Here is a 23,292-nt window from a genome sequence, read left to right on the forward strand (position 1 = left end):
TCTGAGCATTAAACTCTTCAAAATCTTTTATTGTTGAAGATACCTTCTCTAATAGAGTTTTAGCATTGGTTATATCAGTATTACTGGAGATCTTATTTTCCAAAATTTCTATTTCTTTAAGTAATAACTTGACTTGTCTGGATGCAGTTTCAATACTTAAAACCATCCATGTTCTGGAGCATTTATTCGCTGCAAAGCTGAATCCTGATTAAAATACATCATCATCTACAAAGATGATGGGAACATTCTTGATTTGCAAACCAGAAGGTATTATGTTGGAATTTAAGCAGGCTGTCAAGAATTTTGCATGCAGTTCTGTTCTAACCAACTTTTTTTTAAGGCGTTCTAGCTGATTTAGGTCTGATTCTTGAGGTAGATTGGTAACTGGACCTCTATTGCCTAGTAGTGAAGGTCCCAATGCTATTTGTAACACATATTCATCGGAATATGTTAAAGTCTCAGCTTCAGACATAAGGTGATTTTTTCGGAAGTTGTAATATTGTTTAAACCACCTGTTGAAGTGGCCCACAGTAGATAAGTATCTGCGCTAAATATAGTTTTAGAAGGGGTGGGTGACCCAATATACCCTTGCGAGCTTGGGCTAGTGTTTGATATAATAAAGATGCCAACAAGGGAATGTATTCTAGATTAAATCGCAGGAGATTGATCGCATAGTAGTTTGTGCTTCTGATCAACTTAATTAAATTAATACCTGCTATTATTGTGGTTTGTCCCACTAGTTTGGACACAATAATCAACACTTGAGAAAAAGAAAAGCTACACGGGTATTATGTTTGTTAAACAATATCTCTTTATATATGTTTGTTTTAAAAGGGTACTGTTACAATAAATAAAAATTCATCAAAGACAAATGGATTTAGAAATAAATGAATTGTTCTTCTCATCCACTTGCGTTGTAGTCCACTCTTAATCAATAAGTAACAATGAATCTTGCACAACCTCAAACAATGATTCGGTTTGTCTGAATTATTTCAACTTCAAAGATGTGGACAAAAAAGTCGACGTTTCGGCCTTGTAGTTGTTACATCCTTAAGGCCATCCTCAGGACAATTCAATCTTTAGAGAGTAGAGACCCCCTGTGAAAGATACAACATTCATTATGTTACCTTTCAATATAAAAGTTAAAAAACCTTTATTTTGTGTACCGTGTGCTAATAGAGCTATTAGGCTCCTTCTGATGCATATTTTAAAAGATCAGCTCTATACATGAATTGATTAACTAGAGTATTGTTTGTATTCAATTTCTCAATTTGGAACATACTGCTTGCTTTACACAAATTTAACCAAATCTTTTTGAATATTACAAAGAATAGGTCAAATCTGGTTGTGAGTGGTTGTTACCTACTGCTGGTATCACTCACTGGCTAACCTGTTTGAGACACAATAAAGTACTGCCATTACTTGCTCATATTTCAGTCAATGTTGACATCCTGGCTGATGCCTAGCTTCTATTGTAGCAAGATCGATGTATTCCTATCGATACCCACTTCTTTCGTGAATCATAAATAGTCTTTGATTTTAATAGATTGTCTTTGGGAGACCTCCTCCTATTAATGGGTTTTTCCCTGTGTATTTATACAACCGATACCTGTGTGTTATCTGGATCGAGCCTGTTCCAGGGGGGCTAAACAATTCACCCAATCCACCAGAACGAACAGGTTCTCATTCAATCTGAATGTCAAAAGACATTGTGCTCATTAATCTCATGAAGTTAGAATATTTTACCTATTCTTGAAGAATACTCGGACAAGAAAAGATGATGGAACCTGTGTTCGTAATTTCAAGCGACCTATCAAAAAAGAACAGGTTCTAATTACACATATATGTCTAGTGAGAAAGTACCCTACATTGTACTCATATATAGGCCAAAGTTGGAACAATTACCTTCTCTTGTGGAATGTTTGAACCAGAAAAGATGTTGGAGCGAGCGTTTTGAATCAGCGTCTCCACAGCGAATCTAAAGAGACGGATTCTTTCAGTTATGACATACTTGTATTAGCTGGATAAATCACAGTTCTACTCTCAGAGAATATTTGTAATAGCTTATACCCTGCTTAGAGTATCCACCTTGGCTTTAACTTAATAACACAATAGCCGATGCTGATCCTCGGCTAATGACTACTGTGTTCACAACTATGTTTAGGCGGCTTACTTCTAATTCGAAAATATATATATATATCTGTATGTTTGCACTTAGAGACTTGATCTTAATGTCGTTCTCGTTGTGCATACGGAAATCGCTAAATTATTTGGCAGCAAAGACCATAGCTTCTATACAATTTAATTCACGTCTTATCGTTTGGCGCTTAGAGTCAGGGCTTCCCCTTACTGGGATTTAGATCTCTAATTACAAATATTTACACTACTCTAGTTACAAAACATTTAAACATTTAAAGAAGGGACTAGTCTGTCACACTTACTTGTTCTAAATCCAAATTTTTCAAAGCTGCCTCAATCGTGGCGTAGTCTCGCGAGAAAGTAACTCCGCTCTGACACGCCTAGCATCCGTTTATATACCTGCTAACTCCCGCCTTGCTGATGGTGTCTAGATAAGTCTAACTATTCCGGCGGCCATCTTACAGTGGCGGTCTCGATATGGAGACCACTCTCCTCATTTTTAATAGACAGATTCCTAAATTCAAATACCGACCTAGAGGCATTCTTTGTTTCAAAACTTTGGCATATTAATTCGCCTTGTTTAAGTTACAATTTAGATAACATGAATAATTAAGTAAAATATTAAGTCGTATCAGTGTATTTGCTAAAGTTTGCTGCATATTTAAACTGCATATTCCTACTAAATTATCAATGGTCCGTATTTTTGAATTAAGTGACTGTAATCATTAATGGTTGTCTGTGGGGTGTGGGGGTGTGCGGGCCGGAATAACAGGCGTGGAGGCCGAATGTAGTGTGCTATGGTTAGCAAGGATTTTATTAGATACAGAGGAAGTCAAAGCCTTGGGTACGGTGTCCGGGTATACTGCTTGCTGGTCCTGTTCCGGGTCCTCGAGAGGGGGTCCGAAGAGGGGAACACAGGTAGGTCTTCCTTCGCCGGGCTGGGGATCTCCTTCCTGCTGGCGGGCGTTGGGGTGTCCCTCGGAGGTAAGTGAGAAAGACACAGGGCAGCTAGTTCCAAAGCACACGGAACTTAGATGACTGTCACCGGCACCGGGAGTGTAGGGACGGAAATAGACGGTGAGGGAGGAGGACAGGGTAGGGTAAGACGGGAAAGAAAAGGGAGGTGTCGGAATAGAGTGGTTGTCGTGAAGGGAGGGGGGGGGGTGGTAGGTATCATACAGTGCGGGGGTGACTATATTACACAGTGCGGGTGCGCGTGATATCTGTACAAGATTTACACTATTTACACTAATTACACAAGGTGGGGAAAACACGGAGAATGATAACAGATTACTCACGTGCCCCGCCGCAACTCTCATCCGAGTTACGGCCGCTTTCCAGCCACCTCCTGAGGATGCCACCAATCCTCGCACCACAGTTCTTCCTCTTCTTCGCTCTCTCCTCGCGTCCGCTCTCCTACAGCCTCCGTCGCTGGTCCTTCGCGTCTCGCCAACTCCTGCCACGAGTCCACCGCTGGGGATCCATCCACCTCTGTGTTGCTGGTCTTTATACGATCCCCTCGGGTCGCTGAGGAAAGGCTTCCGGGGTCATGCAGGGTCACTTCCGGTCCTTTAGTGGCCGTTGCACTTCCGGGGTCATTCCAGGTCGTTTCCGGTCCGCTGGGCGCCGGCGATGCTGTCGGTACCTGCAGGGAGACAGAGAGAGGTGTAGCCGGTTTGGGCGGCAGGTTAGTGTTGTCGCCCCTATGGGCGTTCGTACGGGATCGCTGCGACCTGGAGGTAGCCTCTGCCCCTTCACATTGTCATATTTCACACATTATAGATTCTGCGTACATCTTTACTGTCGCTTAAATATGCGCTCACAATATAAAAGAGAAGATGTAAAAAACATTGCGAAGTGTACTTCAATTACATGGAGACTTTATAGAAACTTTACTATTAGGGATATTTTCAAGCATACTGAACAACATTCTGAAGTTTGCTAGATGTATATATCGCATAGTGGCCAGTCTAGACATAATGAAAACAACTGGTTGATACAATAATTTCACAAAACAATATCTATCTTGCTATTTTATGTATGGGTATTGATGTTATCTCTCAAATCACATAGATTACCCACCTCTCAGCACCGATGCTGTGCACAATCTAGTTTCTGTTGTAAGGTCTAATATTCATTAATACATAATGGAAACTTTGTGAGCCTAATCCAGAACTTCTAGTATTGAATTGAAAATCATCTGAGACATGCCAATGTATGCCACTCTGTAGAGGAATTTAGACCTTGTTTGATGCTATTAGCCGCCTCTATCCAGCGATTTTCTTTCATGGTTAAATTCTGATCTACATTTTTCTGCCTGATGGTGGGTTTCACCACTTTGATGATCCACCAATCCATTTCCTTCTCGCTGTGTTTTAGAGTCTTATAATGCTCAACCAATGGTGCATTCTCAACATTACAGCGTATCCGTGATTGGTGCTGTAATATTCTTTGCTTTGCCATCTGTGTTGTTTTCCCTATGTTTGTTTTGTGAAATTATTTTATCAACCAGTTGTTTTCATTATGTCTAGACTCGCCACTATGCGATATATACATCTAGCAAACTTCAGAATGTTGTTCAGTATGCTTGAAAATATCCCTAATAGTAAAGTATCTATAAAGTCTCCATGTAATTGAAGTGCACTTCGCAATGTTTTTACATCTTCTCTTTTATATTGTGAGCGCATATTTAAGCGACAGTAAAGATGTACGCAGAATCTATAATGTGTGAAATATGACAACCATTAAATATTACAGTCACTTAATTCAAAAATACGGACCATTGATAATTTAGTAGGAATATGCAGTTTAAATATGCAGCAAACTTTAGCAAATACACTGATACGACTTAACATTTTACTTAATTATTGATGTTATCTAAATTGTAACTTAAACAAGGCGAATTAATATGCCAAAGTTTTGAAACAAAGAATGCCTCTAGGTCGGTATTTGAATTTAGGAATCTGTCTATTAAAAATGAGGAGAGTGGTCTCCATATCGAGAACGCCACTGTAAGATGGCCGCCGGAGTAGTTAGACTTATCTAGACACCATCAGCAAGGCGGGAGTTAGCAGGTATATAAACGGATGCTAGGCGTGTCAGAGCTGAGTTACTTTCTCGCGAGACTACGCCACGATTGAGGCAGCTTCGAAAAATTTGGATTTAGAACAAGTAAGTGTGACAGACTAGTCCCTTCTTTAAATGTTTAAATGTTTTGTAACTAGAGTAGTGTAAATATTTGTAATTAGAGATCTAAATCCCAGTAAGGGGAAGCCCTGACTCCAAATGCCAAACGATAAGACGTTAATTAAATTGTATAGAAGCTATGGTCTTTGCTGCCAAATAATTTAGCGATTTCCGTATGCACAATGAGAACGACATTAAGATCAAGTCTCTAAGTGCAAACATACAGATATATATATATTTTTTCGAATTAGAAGTAAGCCGCCTAAACATAGTTGTGAACACAGTAGTCAGTAGCCGAGGATCAGCATCGGCTATTGTATTATTAAGTTAAAGCCAAGGTGGATACTCTAAGCAGGGTATAAGCTAATACAAATATTCTCTGAGAGTACAACTGTGATTTTTTCCAGCTAATACAAGTATGTAATAACTGAAAGAATTCGTCTCTTTAGATTCGCTGTGGAGACGCTGATTCAAAACGCTAGCTCCAACATCTTTTCTGGTTCAAACATTCCAAAAGAGAAGGTAATTGTTCCGACTTTGGCCTATATATGAGTACAATGTAGGGTACTTTCTCACTAGACATATATGTGTAATTAGAACCTGTTCTTTTTTGATAGGTCGCTTGAAATTACGAACACAGGTTCCATCATCTTTTCTTGTCCGAGTATTCTTCAAGAATAGGTCAAATGTTCTAACTTCATGAGATTAATGAGCACAATGTCTTTTGACATTCAGATTAAATGAGAACCTGTTCTTTCTGGTGGATTGGGTAAATTGTTTAGCCCCCCCCCCCGGAACAGGCTTGATCCAGATAACACACAGGTATCGGTTGTATAAATACACAGGGAAAAACCCATTAATAGGAGGAGGTCTCCCAAAGACAATCTATTAAAATCAAAGACTATTTATGATTCACGAAAGAAGTGGGTATCGATAGGAATACATCTATCTTGCTACAATAGAATCTAGGCATCAGCCAGGATGTCAACATTGACTGAAATATGAGCAAGTAATGGCAGTACTCTATTGTGTCTCAAACAGGTTAGCCAGTGAGTGATACCAGCAGTAGGTAACAACCACTCACAACCAGATTTGACCTATTTTTTGTACTATTCAAAAAGATTTGGTTAAATTTGTGTAAAGCAAGCAGTATGTTCCAAATTGAGAAATTGAATACAAACAATACTCTAGGTAATCAATTCATGTATTAATGTATAGAGTTGATCTTTTAAAATATGCATCAGAAGGAGCTTAATAGCTCTATTAGCACACATTACACAAAATAAAGGTTTTCTAACTTTTATATTGAAAGGTAACATAATGATTGTTGTATCTTTCACAGGGGGTCTCTACTCTCTAAAGATTGAATTTTCCTGAGGATGGCCTTAAGGATGTAACAACTACAAGGCCGAAACGTCGACTTTTTTGTCCACATCTTTGAAGCTGAAATAATTCAGACAAACCGAATCATTGTTTGAGGTTGTGCAAGATTCATTGTTACTTATTGATTAAGAGTGGACTACAACGCAATTGGATGAGAAGAACAATTCATTTATTTCTAAATCCATTTGTCTTTGATGAATTTTTTATTTATTGTAACAGTACCCTTTTAAAACAAACATATATAAAGAGATATTGTTTAACAAACATAATACCCGTGTAGCTTTTCTTTTTCTCAAGTATTGATTATTGTGTCCAAACTAGTGGGACAAACCACAATAATAGCAGGTATTAATTTAATTAAGTTGATCAGAAGCACAAACTACTATGCGATCAATCTCCTGCGATTTAATCTAGAATAAATTCCCTTGCTGGCATCTTTATTATATCAAACACTAGCCCAAGCTCGCAAGGGTATATTGGGTCACCCACCCCTTCTAAAACTATTTCCTGTGCAGGCAAAACCTATTGGCATTGCCAGTGCTTGTTAACTTTGGCATGGTGGTGTTTGTGCAATCCATTGCAGATTCACAAGAAGGACTGCTGGTGCTTGTCTGTAGAATTACTTTGATTGGTTAAGAGAGAATGGTATGTAAGCGTCATGGCTCAGGAATGATCTTAAGATTAAAAAAAAAACCTGATGAAAAGCATTTAATTCTGGCATTTGCTGAAGTAGCTTGGTGACCCATATCAGTGCGTAGCTAGCCACTTGGTAACATCTTCAAAGCACTGTTTAGAGCTGCTTTTCGAAGAAGCAATTGTCAGCCAGTAAAATAATTAGAAGCCGACAGTAAAGACAGTAAAATAAGTAAAAGAGAGTGATTGTGAATGAAAATAAAACATTTAACATGTGAAAAAGTAATAACACTAAAATAACATCATGAACGTCAACTGTAGTTTGACACATTAAAATAAATAAGGGCCATAGGTACAAAGTCATTTAATGGTCAAAAACCGTGCAATTTTCTAAATCACAGAGTTTACCACCACTAAATTGCGTGCTAGTATTTACTTCATCCATTTTGGAATTTCGGCAATTGCTTGTCAAATCCCAAATTGGAGTTAGAAATGCATGGCAAATTGCAGTTTGGAAGCAAAATGTTTAGGCCATCCCCTCCAATTTGCGATTGGCAGTGCTGTGTATCAATGATTTCAACTGTAAATTCGGTTGCACGCCATCGATAGGTTTCCGACTCCTACATTGAGGTGGTAACCCATTTGTAAAGGGGGTTAGGTCCTTTTGGGACCTCTTCCCCTTTGTGAATTAAGAAAATATGCATGTATAGATTTGGGTCAAATTTTCAATCAGGCTTTTTTTACATGTGCAAAGCCTACTTTATAAATTCAGAAATGTTATTTTTGTGCTTACACACTTCCTGTGTGAGAAAACCTGCTGTTTGTGAGGTGAGGGGTCTTCCAGGGTGGGAATGCCCTGGAAGTTTGTGATTACCCTAAAAGTACTAATTTGTGTGTATTCAAACCAGTTCCAGAGCTCCTCCCACCTTAGAAAAAGTCAGAGATGAACAGTTGTCGGGGGCAGGAGTGTATCATTTTTCAGGTTGAGAAGGAGAAGAGTATAACTCCCAAAACTAGGGTGTAGGCCAGTCGTCTATACACAGGAAATAATGATTCTGTATAGTTTCTCATTACAGAAGTAGATATGCATATTTTTGCATTTGAAAATGGAGTGCTTAGATGTTTTCCAGAAGTATGCTTAGAAACAGGTTATGCTATGTTAAGATGCTCACCCTGGCCCAGATCTTGTCTGCCTTCTACCATGGAGACTAAATGATGGTGTTAGCCTTGTAGGGTGCCTATTTTCATATACCCATCTTTGCAACCCATCGGCACTACAGGCTGTTCGTGGTGAGAGAGAAGCATTTCCATTCTGCTGTGCTACCCTTTGGTCTCACCAGCTCCCATCAGCTGTTCACAAAAGTGATGGCCCTGGTGGTAGCACACCTTTAGAGGTCGGAGTGCCAGACTTTCCCTATCTTGACCACTGGCTGTTGAAGGCAGGCTCTCCCAGACAGTTGTCAACTACCTCCAGACTACGGTGAACCGCCTGTCTTCTTTGGGGTTCACTGTCAATGCTCCAAATGCACACCTGACTCCGTCTCAGACATACCCCTTTATTGAAGCCATTCTAGACCCGGTTCGGTTTCGTGACTTCTCCCCAAAAAAGCAAGTCCAGGACATTCAGGGTATGATTCTGATTTTTCCGCCGAGGTCTTGGATTTCAGTGAGGTCGATTCCCAGGCTGCTGGAACTGATGGCTTCTTGCATTCTGCTGGTCGAGCACTCCAGGCGGCATATGGGGGCTCTGCAGTGGGCAAAATATCAATGGAATCTCTCTTACCACGCTTATATTTCGGTAGGCACTGCAAAAGACCTTGAGCTGTGGTTACTGGTTCACAATTGGGTCAGAGGCAGGCTTCTCTCCCTTCCCCACCTAGAGCTGACTGTGGTGAAGATGAATTGCTTTTGGGTTGGGGCACTCCTCTGGGAGAGGTGTAGATCAAAGTTCTCTGGTCTCTGGCCTAGTCCCAGCTCCACAGCAATCTTCTGGATCTAAGGGCCATCCTCTTGGTGCTTAAAGTCTTCCTTCCTTCCATCAAAAGGAGTCTTGCACAACACCACCTCAAAGTGGTACTGCAACAAACAAGGCAGGGTGGGGTCACAAACTCTGTGCCAGCAGGCCTTGAGGCTCTCGAAATGGCTGGACCACAACGGAATTTTTCTGGTTGTGAACCATGTGACAGGATCTTTGAATGGCTAGCCAGACCATGTTATGTTATGTTATTGAGATTTATAAGAAGCGCGCAAATACCCTGAGGTGTCCTGGCGCTGAGCTAGCCTAAAACAATGGTGGGTGCGATCAAAGAGAGAACAGCCACTTCTTCAGACCCCTTCTAAAGGCGAGAAGATTATCAGTATTACTCAGGTGGAACGGCAATTCGTTCCACGCCTTGGATGTCCATGCCATGAGCATGCCATGAGCGCCTATCAGATCTCGAATGTTAGCTACACCCCAAGGTGGTGCATGGTCTCTTCTGCGCTTGAGGAGAACCTTGGCTCTATCTGTTCTCCACTTTCTAGAGCGTGCATTGTCAGCACTTCTGGGCGTTGAAGTTTCCAATGCTTCCCTCACTCTGAGACGCCTTGTGCCTCAAGTGGAATTCGGGACTCCTACATACCTTTTCACTGATACCACTTCTGCTCCAAGTTCTCAAGAAAATCAGATCAACCGGGTCCAAGTCATCCTAATGGCTCCGGATTGGGCACTCGGATCACAATATCCAGAACTCCTTGACTAGAGTAATTGTCCTCCGGTCAGGCTGCCCCTCTGGGAGAACCTTCTGTTGCAGCAAAGGGCAGGTTTCTGCCCCGGGCCTTCACAATCTCTACCATCATGCTTGAAGATTGAGCAGCGACAGCTGAACACCTTGGATCTTCCCTCGGAAGTGGTTGATGTATCTTGGCAGCCATGCATCCTGCAACAAAAACCGTATACACCTGTCATTGGAACAAGTTTGTGGCTTGGTGAGGTGCTCGCCAGACAGACCACCTATAAGGCAAAGCTTTATACACCTGTTGTTGGAATAAGTTTGTGGCTAGGTGTTGCACTCGCCAGATTGACCCACTCAAAGGCAAAACTGTCTGACATTTTGGTATTTGGTTTGTCTCTTGCCTTGCAAGGTTTTTTTCTGAGCACTAGTAATGTTTATCTTTCTGCCTATTCGGCCTCCTTATGATTGCCTGATTAGCACTCTTTCTTTAAACTACTAGTTGTGATGCGATTTTTGACAGGGCGCAGCACCTTTCCCCTTTCTCTCTTTGTCATGTCCCAATGGGACCATAATCTTATCCTGATTTATCTGATGTGCACTCACTTTGTGCTGCTTTGCAACTGTCCCATATGGCTCCTTACTGTAAAGATCGTGTTTCTCTTTGGCAGCAAGTGAGCATGAGGCTGTCTGTGTCAATCCGCCATGCACTTTGTTCTTCCCAGACACACTGGTTTTGCAGACACGGACATCCTTACTACAGAAAGTTGTGGTGCCATTCCATGTTGGCCAAATCATCACTCTGCTGGTGTTCATTGCTCCCCCTCACCCCTCTAAGGAGGAGGAGAGACTTCATTGCTTATTCCTCCAGAACATCACCCATAAACAAGGACGAAGCAGTTCCTAGGGGAATCAAAAGTGGTCACAAATGTTGGCAGGGGCATCATTCCAAGACACACCAGGATCCTCACAGATCTTGAGAACCCCACCAACCCTACACAAACCCCTCAGCGCCCAGTGTCATCCTGCTCTTCTTCGTCTAGCGTTACAGCAGAGTCTCTCTTCTGGCGTTTTAGCTTTCTGGCATAATCCATGGCGGCCTTTGGGGTAGCAAAGATTTTATTATTGGCCACAGCCCCTATGCGGAGGCGCGCCAGATACAACATGGCGTATGGGACTCCCTCATTCCTTAAAAATTGCTTCACTGCGCTATACTCTCTCCGTGCCGACTGTACCACCACAGTAAAGTCAGGAAAAAACGCTAAGGTATTTCCCTGGTGTTCAATGGTGCCCTTCTCCCTGGCTAGGCGCAGAATGGCATCCCGATCTCTATAATTCAATATCCGAGCTATAATGGGCCGAGGAGGAGCTCCCGGGATGGGTCGCGCTGCCAGAGATCGATGAGCCCTTTCCACAATGAACATAGGTGACAAATGTTCCGTACCGAAGATGTCTGTGATGAGGCGCTCCATATAGGTTTCCATTTTGCCCACATTTGTGGATTCTGGCAGCCCCGTGACGCGGATATTATTGCGCCGGGACCACGCCTCCAAATCCTCATTCTTTGCCTGTATGAGGGAGAGGACATTTTCCATGTTTAATGTTTTGCCGGTGACCATAGTCAATCCATCCTCCGTCGCCGAGACTCTTTGCTCCACTTCCCCCATGCGTGCGTTCTGCTTCTCTAATTCTCTAAAAGACATATGATCCAGCCTGTTATTCACGGCGGCCATCGACCCCTCAATGGACTGTAGGGATCATTGCATAGCCACTAACGTAGCCTCCAGCGTAGAAGTGTTCTCCACAACATTGTCCGCCTCCGAATCTTAGGCTGTCTTCTGTGGTGTCCTAGTCGTCTTCCGGGCTTTGAATGTAAGCTTCGTCTGATTTCTATCTGCTCTGCCCATGGTTAGGGACCAGGCCTGCCGCGTTGTTACTTAGGACAGTAACCGCCCAGCTCCCAAACCTGTGTGTACCTCGTGGCGGCACTGCACTCTCCCCGCAGTAAGGCAGCGCTATTGTCTGACCAGGGCCCCAGCAGAGAGTTGATAAGCAACAGTTCTGGTGACGGAAGCGCTTCAACTGCAACTCGAAATAGCAAGGGCGAGGAGTCCAAACTGTGCAAGCACCAATGTCCACATTTCAGGGGGAACGGTATATCTTGTCACAGCTCACATGCACCACAGGTCGCTATCCCCTTGAGCCCTACCAGGAGTGCCAGAGCAACAGTACAATAATTATCCCCGGATCGGGCGTTAATTATTTGATGCACAGTAATAACTCCGCATGCAGTGTTGTCTCCACCCTGCATGTGGGCCCTGGTTTCACTCCAATGACCTAAGTTGCTGGCCTAAATCCCCACCGGAGGTCTTGAATCGTGGGGATCGCACCACAGGCCGGAAAGAGCCCCCCCGCCCCAGCGCCAGGCCCCGCACCAGACACAGCAAGCCAAGCGCGGCCCCAATCCCAGGCCCAGTCCCATCTCCGCAGTCTAGGCCCTGATTCAAGCCGGCCCACTCACCGCATCCAGTGCCGACGGGCACCGACTCCGGAGCCCAGGAGCCCGCACCACACCTTCACAGGCCTGCGTTGTCTCAGCTCGTCTGCAAAGGCCCCCAGACAGCTTCTCGCCGCTGTCCGGCTGCCGCCACACCGCAGTCCTTGCCGCCGATATCACCAGCTTTATGGGCCGCAGTTCTCTTCTCCATGCCAGAGGTCCCCCCTATAGAGGAGCGCCGCCAGTGCAGCTGTATTCCATCGCCGCCTCCTTATTGCGTTGGCCGAGGCCCAGATCGCCTCCTCATTCAGCGGCCTATATGTTCCCAGCAGCCGCCGACCTTCAGCAGGATAAATCAGGTCTGTGTGCAGGCCGCAGGGTCCGGACGCCGCCGCACACTTTTCGCCGCCTCCTATATCCACAGCAGCGCCGGTTGCAGATCTCCCCACGGCGCCTGAGGCCTCCCAAAGCAGAGGAATGCCGCCGGGGCCCCCGGCAGTCCGCCGCCGCCTCCACGCTATACGGGCCGAGGCCCGGTCTGCCCCTCTGCCCAGCGGCCCACTGGTCCTCAGCAGCTGCCAGTTTATACCGGCGCAGCGTGGTGCAAGTCGAAATCAGAGTTTCCTTCAGCACAGGTAGGGAGTTGATGGACGTGAAGGACAGCAATACGTTTAGCAGGAGCTCACGCGTCCCCCCAATGCTTCAGGCAGCGCTAGCGACACGTGATGTGACGGATTTTGGTCGGATTGTAACTCGGTCGAGCAGAGCCTCACACTAGTGCGGCCATCTTGCCGTGCGCCCTCTAGCGCCCCCCCGAATTTCCAGATTGTTAATGATGAAATCACGGATGTTTGCAATTTTGGAGTAAAAAACTAAAGAAGATCCTCATGGTGTTGCTGAGCTATTCTGGAGCTACTTTTTATGGCATCTGAGTTTGACTTTTTCTAGTACATAATGAGTCCTATCTCAAATAGGTGCCTTGTGTGCGCATTTTTCAGAGCAAGCCTGTTTTGGGTCACATGATGCGGTGTCTTAGCCTCTTCTGTTCCTTTTACAAAGGATTTTTGCCTCTTCAGTATGTGACCTGGGCCACCACTGTTCAAAGATTTAAAATGTCAAGTTTCAGTTTAACAAGTTCCCCATTATGAATTTGTTGGTTGATTTGGGTTTTCTGTAAGTAAGAGGACCCAGGATGTCCAGGGTAGGCACCATATTGAGGAGAGGTTGCCAGTTGGTATATCTGGGTTGTATGATGGTTATAATTATTTTTCAAGCCAGGTGTTGATTAACTCGACCACCTCAATGCTTACATTTTTTTAGTTCCCAATGTTAATAGAGAAGTCTAATTTGTGGTGAAGGCGATCGGTTTGTATGGCAAATTAGACATTTTGATTGAGACGACCAAGTGATATGAAAATACTTGAGTGTGAACTACGAGGTCCAGCTCATGCTCAGCTACGTGTCTTAGGCTACTCTCTGCTTGTTTGAAATCGAGTGCCTATATGATGATGCTGAAGAGGTCAACACGGGTTTGGCATCCATCCAGTAGACCAGCAAGTTAAATCCAAACATCAAGATTTTCTTGGTTTTCATTTGTGAGGGAAAGCGAGTTCATGGAATTCATCCATGATGGTGGAGTTTTTTCTGAAGGGCAGATAGATTACTCTTGAAGTGAAGGTACTGTTGAGTTTAGTGGTGCTGAAGGACACTAACTGTTCACAAGATTTGATTGCCGTATCACGTAATCATTCCTTCTCATCTACCCACTTTGTTCCTCTGGATGATTTTTTGGTGCCATGGAGGAGATTGACAAGGGTGGTGACTGTCTTATCTCCAAAGCATGCTTTGGGAAACAAATATTGTGATGGTTGGATTCAGACAGAAGGTTGTGATTGTCCACATTGCCCAGATTGGCAGATTATTTCTACAGCCAGGTTAGATAAAAACACTGAAAATGGGTGGCTATCAGCTGTAAAGTGTGTGCGTTGGTAGGATAAAAGCCTTACTTTTGTGAAATCAGGAGTATAAGTGTGTTGGGGATTTTAGAGCTGTACTGTTTATTGTTGTACTCAAAATTGGCAATATACATGCATAAACCCAATGGTAGATTGCAGGAACAACAGAGTAAAAATGTACCTAATAAACGGTTCACAACAGTAAATACCTGCTGTCTAATAGAAGACTGAAGCCCTTGTGGGAGTAGAGGGTCCTGGTGGAATGAATCTTGGCCCTACACTCTTCCCTCCCCCATCCTGTTGGCTTTAAGTGTAGCTGAAGATTCTTAAAAGAATGTTATCCATTCAAAGTAAAAGTCTTTGGATTGGCGGAAAGTTGTGGGCTAGAGATAGAGGAAATTGGACAGTTAAGGAGCAGGGTTTACAGTGATGTGTATGGAAAAAAATCCTGAAATTTTAGCATGCCCTGAGAGCAGCATGGCCGCAAACAGACATGCTCCAGATAAAGCAGTCAGTCATACAAGTCAATCTCAAGTTTGAGAAACTAATGAGTAGTAAGAAAGCTTCTCAAGAGATCTATCACACGTCTTCAAAATGTTTGGCTTGGTCACATTGTCTTTTTCATACCCCGAAATGTCATTTCTTCACTATAGCAATCCACCCTCACCATATCCACCCACCCCCAAAATCCCACACTCACACACAACTATCATGTTTTTTGCTCTAATTCACTTTGCCAAACTTTGGTTTGATGTAATTCACATCAGTGCCACGGTGGAGTTGACAAAGATCTTACTCCATGGCGATTGACCCTACAAATGAAAGAGAGAGAGAGAGACAGTTTTTTGTTGACTTTGCGTCATTGCCACAGCCAAGTGATTGTGATTCAAGATCATCTTGGTCGTCTATACTTGTAACAGTAGCAAAAAAATATTAAGCAGGTTAATGTCGTATATGCAAATTGCCACACATAGCATTCCCTAAGAACACAGCCAAAAGTATGTCTGTAGAAAACATAGGAATCTTCCCACAGACTTCTCTCAGTCAACAGGTTGTTGTTTTTTTCGTAGAGCTTCTTTGTGAAAAACAATTAGTCTTGTCCTGCCACACATATGCACTGCAGATGTAAGCAAGCATTGGTAAATGCAATAGTTTTTGCCTATGTGATTAATAAAATGTTTTTTTGCTGTCCGTGTTAGCTTTGTGAGTAGTTGTGTAATAAAAGTTACTGAAACGCCATAAAGCCGTTGTGACTATTTTAATGAGAAAGGCAATATATTGTGCATTTACTGGTGGTACTATAAAGCAGGGAGATTAGGTAAAGGGCGGAAGACTAAGAAAAAAACATGCATCTGACAAGCATGCTTTTAATGTGTGCAGCCACAGGGAGATTAGGTGAAGGGCGTAGGACAAACCAAACAAGCATTTCGTAAGCGCTGTGCAGTCAAAACCTAAACAAGAAAAAGAGAACGCAGAGCTTGCCAATACATAAACAACTGGAGATGTTGAAACAAAGGTGTGTGCACTAAATCTAAGACGAGGTGAGAAAGGGCGGAATGTAAGCCCCTTTTAAGACTGACATTAAATACAATAGATTTCACAAGCACAGCACTAGTGCCATGCAGACGAAACCTAAACAGTAGAAACACTGTTTACAAATGCGGGCACTGTAATGGCAGACAACAACTACAGGAGAGACTTGGATTGAAATATAGTGGTAAAACTGGAAAAACAAAACTTACAAATGCGGGCACAGTAATGACACACAGCAACTACAGGGTAGACCCAAGACCGAACAGTGGTTTGAGGCGGTTTGAAGATGTGGCTGTGCCTCTGTGCTGTGAGGATCAGCAGTGTGGTTGCTGCATGCTAGACCTTGGAAAAGGTCGAGGGCTACTCCATTACCATTAGATCAATATAACATTGTATCACAGGGTAATCGCCTTATAAAAGGAATCAAACGAGGAATGTACCTTAATTATGATATCGTAAGGTCTGTTAATAGTTATCCTTTTGTCATGTTTCATATAATGGTATAGTCACTAAAACTTACTATAAATAGAGAATATATATATTTGCAATGTCTGCATTTCATATATGCTAATTTAAAATAGTAATAGCAGCTCTAAAAATATTCTTAATTAAAGAAATCTCTATACTAAGAAACCATATGTATCCAGAATTGAAATAGATGTAGCCAGCTCAAAAGAAAGTAGTGCCCGCATCATGAAAATAAACAAATAAAGCATACAGAGAACGCAGGAGATTGTAAAAGTCAAGAAATGAAAAAGCAGTATTTGCTCATATCCAATATGCAAACACATGCAACTAAATAATGGGCATGTAAAATTAAACAAAATATACAGAGGGTTCATAAAATTGATCAAATACAAGGGCCGTATTCACATGTGTCCAATATATCAGCCAACTAAAGGGCAACGGTCGCCCACATCTTAAATTTAAACACAATAAATGGTAAGAAATCTGTATTTGCATATAAGTAGCGCCCGCATCTTAAGGTTAGACAAAATGGTGAAGACCTTCATTCACATGTGTACAATATCCAACCATGTGCAGCCAACTAAAGGGCTAGTGTTGTCCGCATTGTAAAGTTAAACAAACTAGATGGTGAAGTTGGTCTTAAACAAATGAAAGTGTCTCCTTCAGCGCCAGCTAAGCTGAAAACCCAGCTAATGGGTTTGGAGTGCCCTCATCGTAAAGTTAAACTAAGTGGTGGGAAAAGTCATGATCAAATGCAGATAGTGCCCTCAGCGCCTGCATCGTGACACTAGACAAACAAAGCAGTGAGGAGCCACATTTACATGTGTCAGATACCCCAACATATGCAGCCACCTCGAGGGTAAGTAGCACCTGCAACATACATCTCTGTTTCATCACCCCAGTGCACTGCTATGATCATAGAACGATTCCCAACTCACCTATCTCCGTTGTTCAGTGACACCCAGGAAACAAGCCGCTGTGTGAAGTCGTGGTTGAGGCACTCGAGGCAGCTTGTGTGACCATTGGCTGTTGGCGTGTGGAACTGTGTAATAGGCACGCACAGAGGAAGAGCCGATGCTCGGCCCAGATGCGCCTGAATACTACTACGCGTGAGTAGCATCCTTGTTTAACAAGCACAGCGCCGCTGTGTGAAGCCGTGGTAGAGACACTCAAGGCCGCGAGTGTGAGCATTGGCTGTTGGATTGCGGAACTGTTAGGCACACACGCAGGAAGAGCCGATGCTTGGCTCAGATTCGCCTGAATTGTACAATGCTGCATACGAGCATAAACATAAAAAAAGTTCCCAAAAAACTGCAGTAACTGATTATCGTGGCCAAAGTAGTGCCTTTGTTTAACAAACGCAGCACAAGCGCTGTGCAGGCAAAATCTTAAACAAAATTCCCACAGAGCGAATTAAAACACTATTTGGGCCATGGGAGACTGCTATGAGAAACACACAGAGGAGCAACAGGAAATAGTATACTTCAGCCAGTAGAATGGAGAAAAAGTGAGTTGCAAGCACAAGGAACCAATGAAAAGCAAGGGAGGGATGGACGCCCCTTTTAATTTTATATTAAATACAATAGATTTTACAAGCAAAGCGCATGCTCTGTGCAGGCAAATCCTAAAATGTGTGGGTACCTGGGAAACTTGAGATCTTTGTGATAACTGAATTCAAAGAAACAGCTTGGAATTACTAAATTCCTGCCACCCGACATGGTTATAATATGCTCTGTGTATACTTGTAATGTCAAATAATTACCTACATTCGTTATATTCTCTAAATCACATCATGCATAGTATAATTGGCTGAAAGGTCTGGTGTGGCAGAAAGTTTAATAGTTACATGGCACCCCTTGGACCGTGAGAGGTAAGTTAAATCGGGTTTGGGCTTGGAGCTGCAAAAATAACATACATAGGCATTCACAGTAGAACACGTTCTAAACTAACAACTACTTTCAGGAAATTATGTAAGTATTGAGCTTTTCTAAAACACAGAGAAAAGAGTTATAACAATCTGCGCACAACTGATGTTGGAGGGTGGGATGTTGTGCCTTTATCCACCCGCCCCCAGCTGGTGTTTCTGATAACACACACTATTTAGGAATTGTTGTAACTACAGGATAACTTCAAAAGACAACTCCGAAATCATGGCTGTCAATGGATTTCACATAACCTGACACCTTCAGTAAGTCCTTACAGTTCAGTCAATAGTATTCTGGCTTTGCATTGTGGGATTTGTAGTTTTACTTTGAACAGTTTGCTCAAAATCCCCTGCACGCAAACTGTTGTTAGTTACAAAGCCAAGAATGGCTGAAGGTTGCAGCTGTTGTTTTGAATTCACCATCTAATCACATATATATTCTTCATGTGATGGCTTGAAGAATCAGCCTACACACTTGTCCTATCAGCCTGAGTCATCTAGCAATGCTAGCACAGCTGCCACATTTCCCACGTTCATGAGTGATGAACTGCTCCAGTCCAGTTGTTTTATTTTAATTCTGGGACGTGTAGTTCTGCTTTATATTGTAATAATCAAGACTACAAGACCCTGAGTTCAAAGAAAAATCTTGCACTGAAGCAGCATATCATGCATGGACCTGGGAAACTTGGCAGGACTGCGAGCCAGGCTACCCCAAATAGCAATCCGGAACTGATGTCAAGTCCCAGAATGCAAAGAAAAGTTCTGGGTTGGAAAAGCTACTGAAGCACCAAATTATGAAACTAGTTGTCTGTCAAGTCACCACATAATGTGGAAGCTCTGCTAAACATCCAAACTTCAAGAGAGCTGAGGTCTCCTTATGGGGATAATTCATTGGAGCCTGCCTTTCTCAGTGCATTCTGGTACTTGTAGTCGGCTACATTGCGAAAAATAAAGAGGCTACTCTCCAGTATTTGGTGAAAGGATCCTGAAATTTCATTGAGGCTTCTACCCTTGTGTATCCACAGAGGTCTTGGGTAGAGATGCTGCATTGTGGGGACCTACTCTATGCCACTACTGGTAGAATTGTGAATATAATAACTACGAGTACCAGAATTCATATGAAAAACAGAAGTAGTTGAGCTACTCATGCCTATAAAGCAACACGGAATTTATCTGGCACTGAATATATGTATCACTTGATTACTGGATCAACAGGCAAATGTCAGCTCACAGGCTCTTGACTCACCTCACCTGCCTCCAACCCATTGCGCACAGAGGAATGCTGCCATTTGTGAGATGGATTTCTGCATAACAATGGTACAGTGAAGGCCAGTCACTGTGTCTCCACTCCAACAACACTGGGATATCAGTCCAGCCAGGTGCAGGGCCAAGTGACACCCTGCCACCAATCTCAGCACGCCATTAGCAGTGGCAGGTGGAGCTTTAAAAAGTTTCCAAAGGGCCTGTTGAGCAGGTGTATCTCAATCCATGGTGAGCTCCTGGCGGACGAGAGAGGTGTTGGGAGAGGAGCTTAGGTGAGTGGGTACTCCTAACCCTGGAGGTTTGGGGGCCGTAGTCTAGCTGTGATAGTACAGTTATATACTTGTGACTAGCTGCGAGGCAGCTTGTAAGTTTTACTGTGGGCCATTACTTAACTGCCTAATAAATCAATGTTTTTTTTTTTTTAAATGTTGGTCTGGTCTTTAAAACAGTCCTTGTTGATGGTTCTCAAGTGTTCTAGTATTTTATGAGAGGGGCCTCACATGTGGCCTGTGCTATGCCCCCAATGTCCAGGATTTGGGGCCCCAATCCTAACTCTAGCAGTAGCAAACACACGTGGAGAAGTGTGGCTCACTGGTTAGAGGAGGCAGACCCGGACGCTGAGATCAGACCCGGGACCAGGGTTCAATTCCCGGCAGGGTCTTGAGCCCAAAATGTCCACGGACTCGGTAATTCTCGCTTCGGTGCCTACTCGAATCACAGGTTCACACTCTGCAACTCTGGGCAATAGCTTGCTTAATCTCCACTACGGCCCCCCGCGGCGGGATGCCTGGCTTTCACCTTGGGGATACCCAGTAGGGGCTATCTCACAGGGAAAAACCAGGACGGGTTCCCAATGCAAAGCGCTTTGAGACCTGGCGGTGATATTGCGCTATATAAAAACCCATCCATCCATCCACGTGATGTACCACTTGCCTGAAGTCTAAATCGGCTTCCCCCTTTGGGAACAAGGCCCGGCTAAAGGCTCTCCGAGTCCACCCTCTGGTTCCCCCAAACAATTGGGTGACTTTTAATGACTGGGCACGGTACATGCAGATCTGTTTAGAGCAACCAAATAGAGTTTGATAAAAACCCTGGACTTAGCGCACAGAATGTTAACATTGTCCAAAAGAGCTAGAGGCCATTTTCTAAGTTAAAGATGGACTGGGGCCCTTCCGGGTTTTGGTCCTTTTCAAAGCCATTATCTTGCATCTCGCATTGGAATTTACTATTTTTGCGGCTGCTCTGCGGGTTATCAGATGTCCCCATTGAAATGTGGAGCATAGTTTCCAGTAGTTGGCTTTTATGTTGTGAAACGTGCCTTTTTAAAGTTGTGTCCTTGACTAAATCCATTATAGTGGGACTTGTGCACGCATTTCTTTCTCCGGTAGCACGTATGTTTAACGTTTATTTGTGACTCATGATTTATATGCTTTGGGTGTCCTTAGCTATGGGTGATAGCAACTGATAAGTGTTTCTGTGCGCTAAAAACAAGAGAACTAGCTGGACTGTTTCAATTTTATTTTTGCTAATTACACATGTGAGGCTGGCCATGGACAGGAGTTCCCTTTTGCGCTTGCCCTTAGAAACGGAGGAAAAGTAATTGGCAAACACAGGAACCAAAGAAAAGCAAGGGCGGGATGTAAGCTCCTTTTAATTTTATATTAACTTTCAAAAGCAAAGCACAAGCGCTGTGCAGGCGAAACCTAAAAAAAACCTAAGAGGGACGGACGTATGGAGCATTTTCTGAAGTGAAAAAACTTTTGGCTGATTCAAAAGCCCCTAACACATAAACATAGATAGTAAAAAAATAAAAAAAATAGTCAAAATAAAATATTATGACAGATATACTGTAGGTATACTTACATTTATGTGCATGTTTGCTAACAGCTTTATTCCAGAACAGTGTTAAGAAAACAGAATAAACAGGCACTCTGACCCCCTCCTATTAACTCTGCTAACCTTGCAATTCCTGTGCATTACGTATTCATTTTACAGTAGTGCAGACTATCCTTTAGACAGATTACAGCAGCAACAAATACATTTTGCCATACAGCAAGTGCCTGAATGGGCTAGGCATATCATTTTTCTACAGAGAATACATTGCCCAACTCCTGGCTCCGGGGTGCAGATTACAGCCCAACTCCTGCCTCTGAGGTGCAGATTACAGCATTTTACACACTACAGAAATCACGTTACCCTTTGTCGCTGCAGTTCCACCTTTGCACACCATAGAGCAGACAATTTATACTGCCCCCTACAGGAGGATAAAGAGGTAGAATTTCATGAAATACAGTTTCTTTAACAACGTGTTTCACTCTGCTGGCAGAGCAGTTGCTACAACAAGCAGATGCTTTATAAACTCTTAAGATGTGCCATGCTTATTATGTGCTTTTTTTTCTCAGTCATGTTTGTGATTTCTTCAAATGTGTTTGCTGCCGTTTAGCTCTAGGATAATACTTTATTTGTTTTAACAGCCAGTTAATTTCATGTTCAGAAGATGGCAGTGTCCGCATTTGGGAATTTCAAGAAAAGTCACAGCTAGCAGCGGAGTCTGTTCCAGCAGGTTTGTTTGGTTTTAAATAAATAAATGTGTTTTGAGGCCTCGTTAAGCAGTATTAAATATAAGCTATTATACACATTCAACCGCAATGCAGTGCATGCTTTTTAGAAGTAAAACAAATTATTCTGTTATGGTTTAGTGAGGTATACTAAAGGTGGAATCGCACGCTTCCCAAACATTAACAAAGCTACTATGCCCGACATATAACTGAAAATGTCTTCATTCATTGGCGAGTTTAGTCACTCAAAAACTTTTCATACATGCACTTTATCATTCATTCGTATCTTCATACATTATTCATCCCCCAAAGGCTCATATTTTCATTCGTCCACTAACTAGCCCGCAATAAAAACACACAAAAGTTAAAAAAGCATATGCAAGATAAATTGAAAGACTAAAAGCAGAAAAAGGAAAAATACTGCTACTTAAATCTTGCTGGCACATAATATGCAATAAAAAAAAGGAAAAGGAAAATCAATGTAGCAGCGCACAACTATGTTGTAATGTTATTGTACATAGTGTGTCATTGTTTTAAAGTTCCAACGTGGTTACTATGTTTAGAAGCAACGTGTTGGCCTTCTTGGAAGGGTTGTCAATTTTCTTTTAGTCATGTATGGCACTGTGGCTATTGTGGAGCTTGGCTGAGAAAAAAAAACTCTGTGACGCATGTCCCATCATGGCAGTTATTTATTTCACTTTCAACTATTCCTCACAGCAGTCATGCTGCTTTACTACATTGCTAAAAAAGTCATTGTCAAAGCCAAATATCTCTAATATTTGTAAGTAAACAAAATGTCTTACAAGCGACCGCGCATGAGTTGTCCCAGGTGAGACCTAAAAACGGTTGCTGAATTAGAATAGATGTAAACCTATTGTGTTAGATCGGCAGCTTTGTAAAGTGGGTACTATGGTGTTAATATGAAAATATTTGAATACATAAATAAATTGTACATGACAAATAGGGTAATATAATTAAGTAATAAAACAAATAGTAAAGGTGAAACTTCCTATGAAGTTAGTCCTTTTGATAGTTGTCTTAA

The 23,292-nt window shown here is 42.7% G+C and overlaps 1 protein-coding gene across 1 annotated transcript in view; it reads left to right on the top strand.

Moving 5' to 3' along the window:
- Positions 1-23,292, top strand: part of WDR41 (WD repeat domain 41) — a 497,424-nt gene that overhangs the window by 395,555 nt on the left and 78,577 nt on the right. The window contains exon 11 of the mRNA XM_078675219.1: positions 22,167-22,255. Coding sequence (XP_078531345.1) covers positions 22,167-22,255 — 89 coding nt within the window. The remainder of the gene's footprint in view (positions 1-22,166; positions 22,256-23,292) is intronic.

Source organism: Lissotriton helveticus, chromosome 2_1 (genome assembly GCF_964261635.1).
Source record: "Lissotriton helveticus chromosome 2_1, aLisHel1.1, whole genome shotgun sequence".
Taxonomy (NCBI): domain Eukaryota; kingdom Metazoa; phylum Chordata; class Amphibia; order Caudata; family Salamandridae; genus Lissotriton; species Lissotriton helveticus.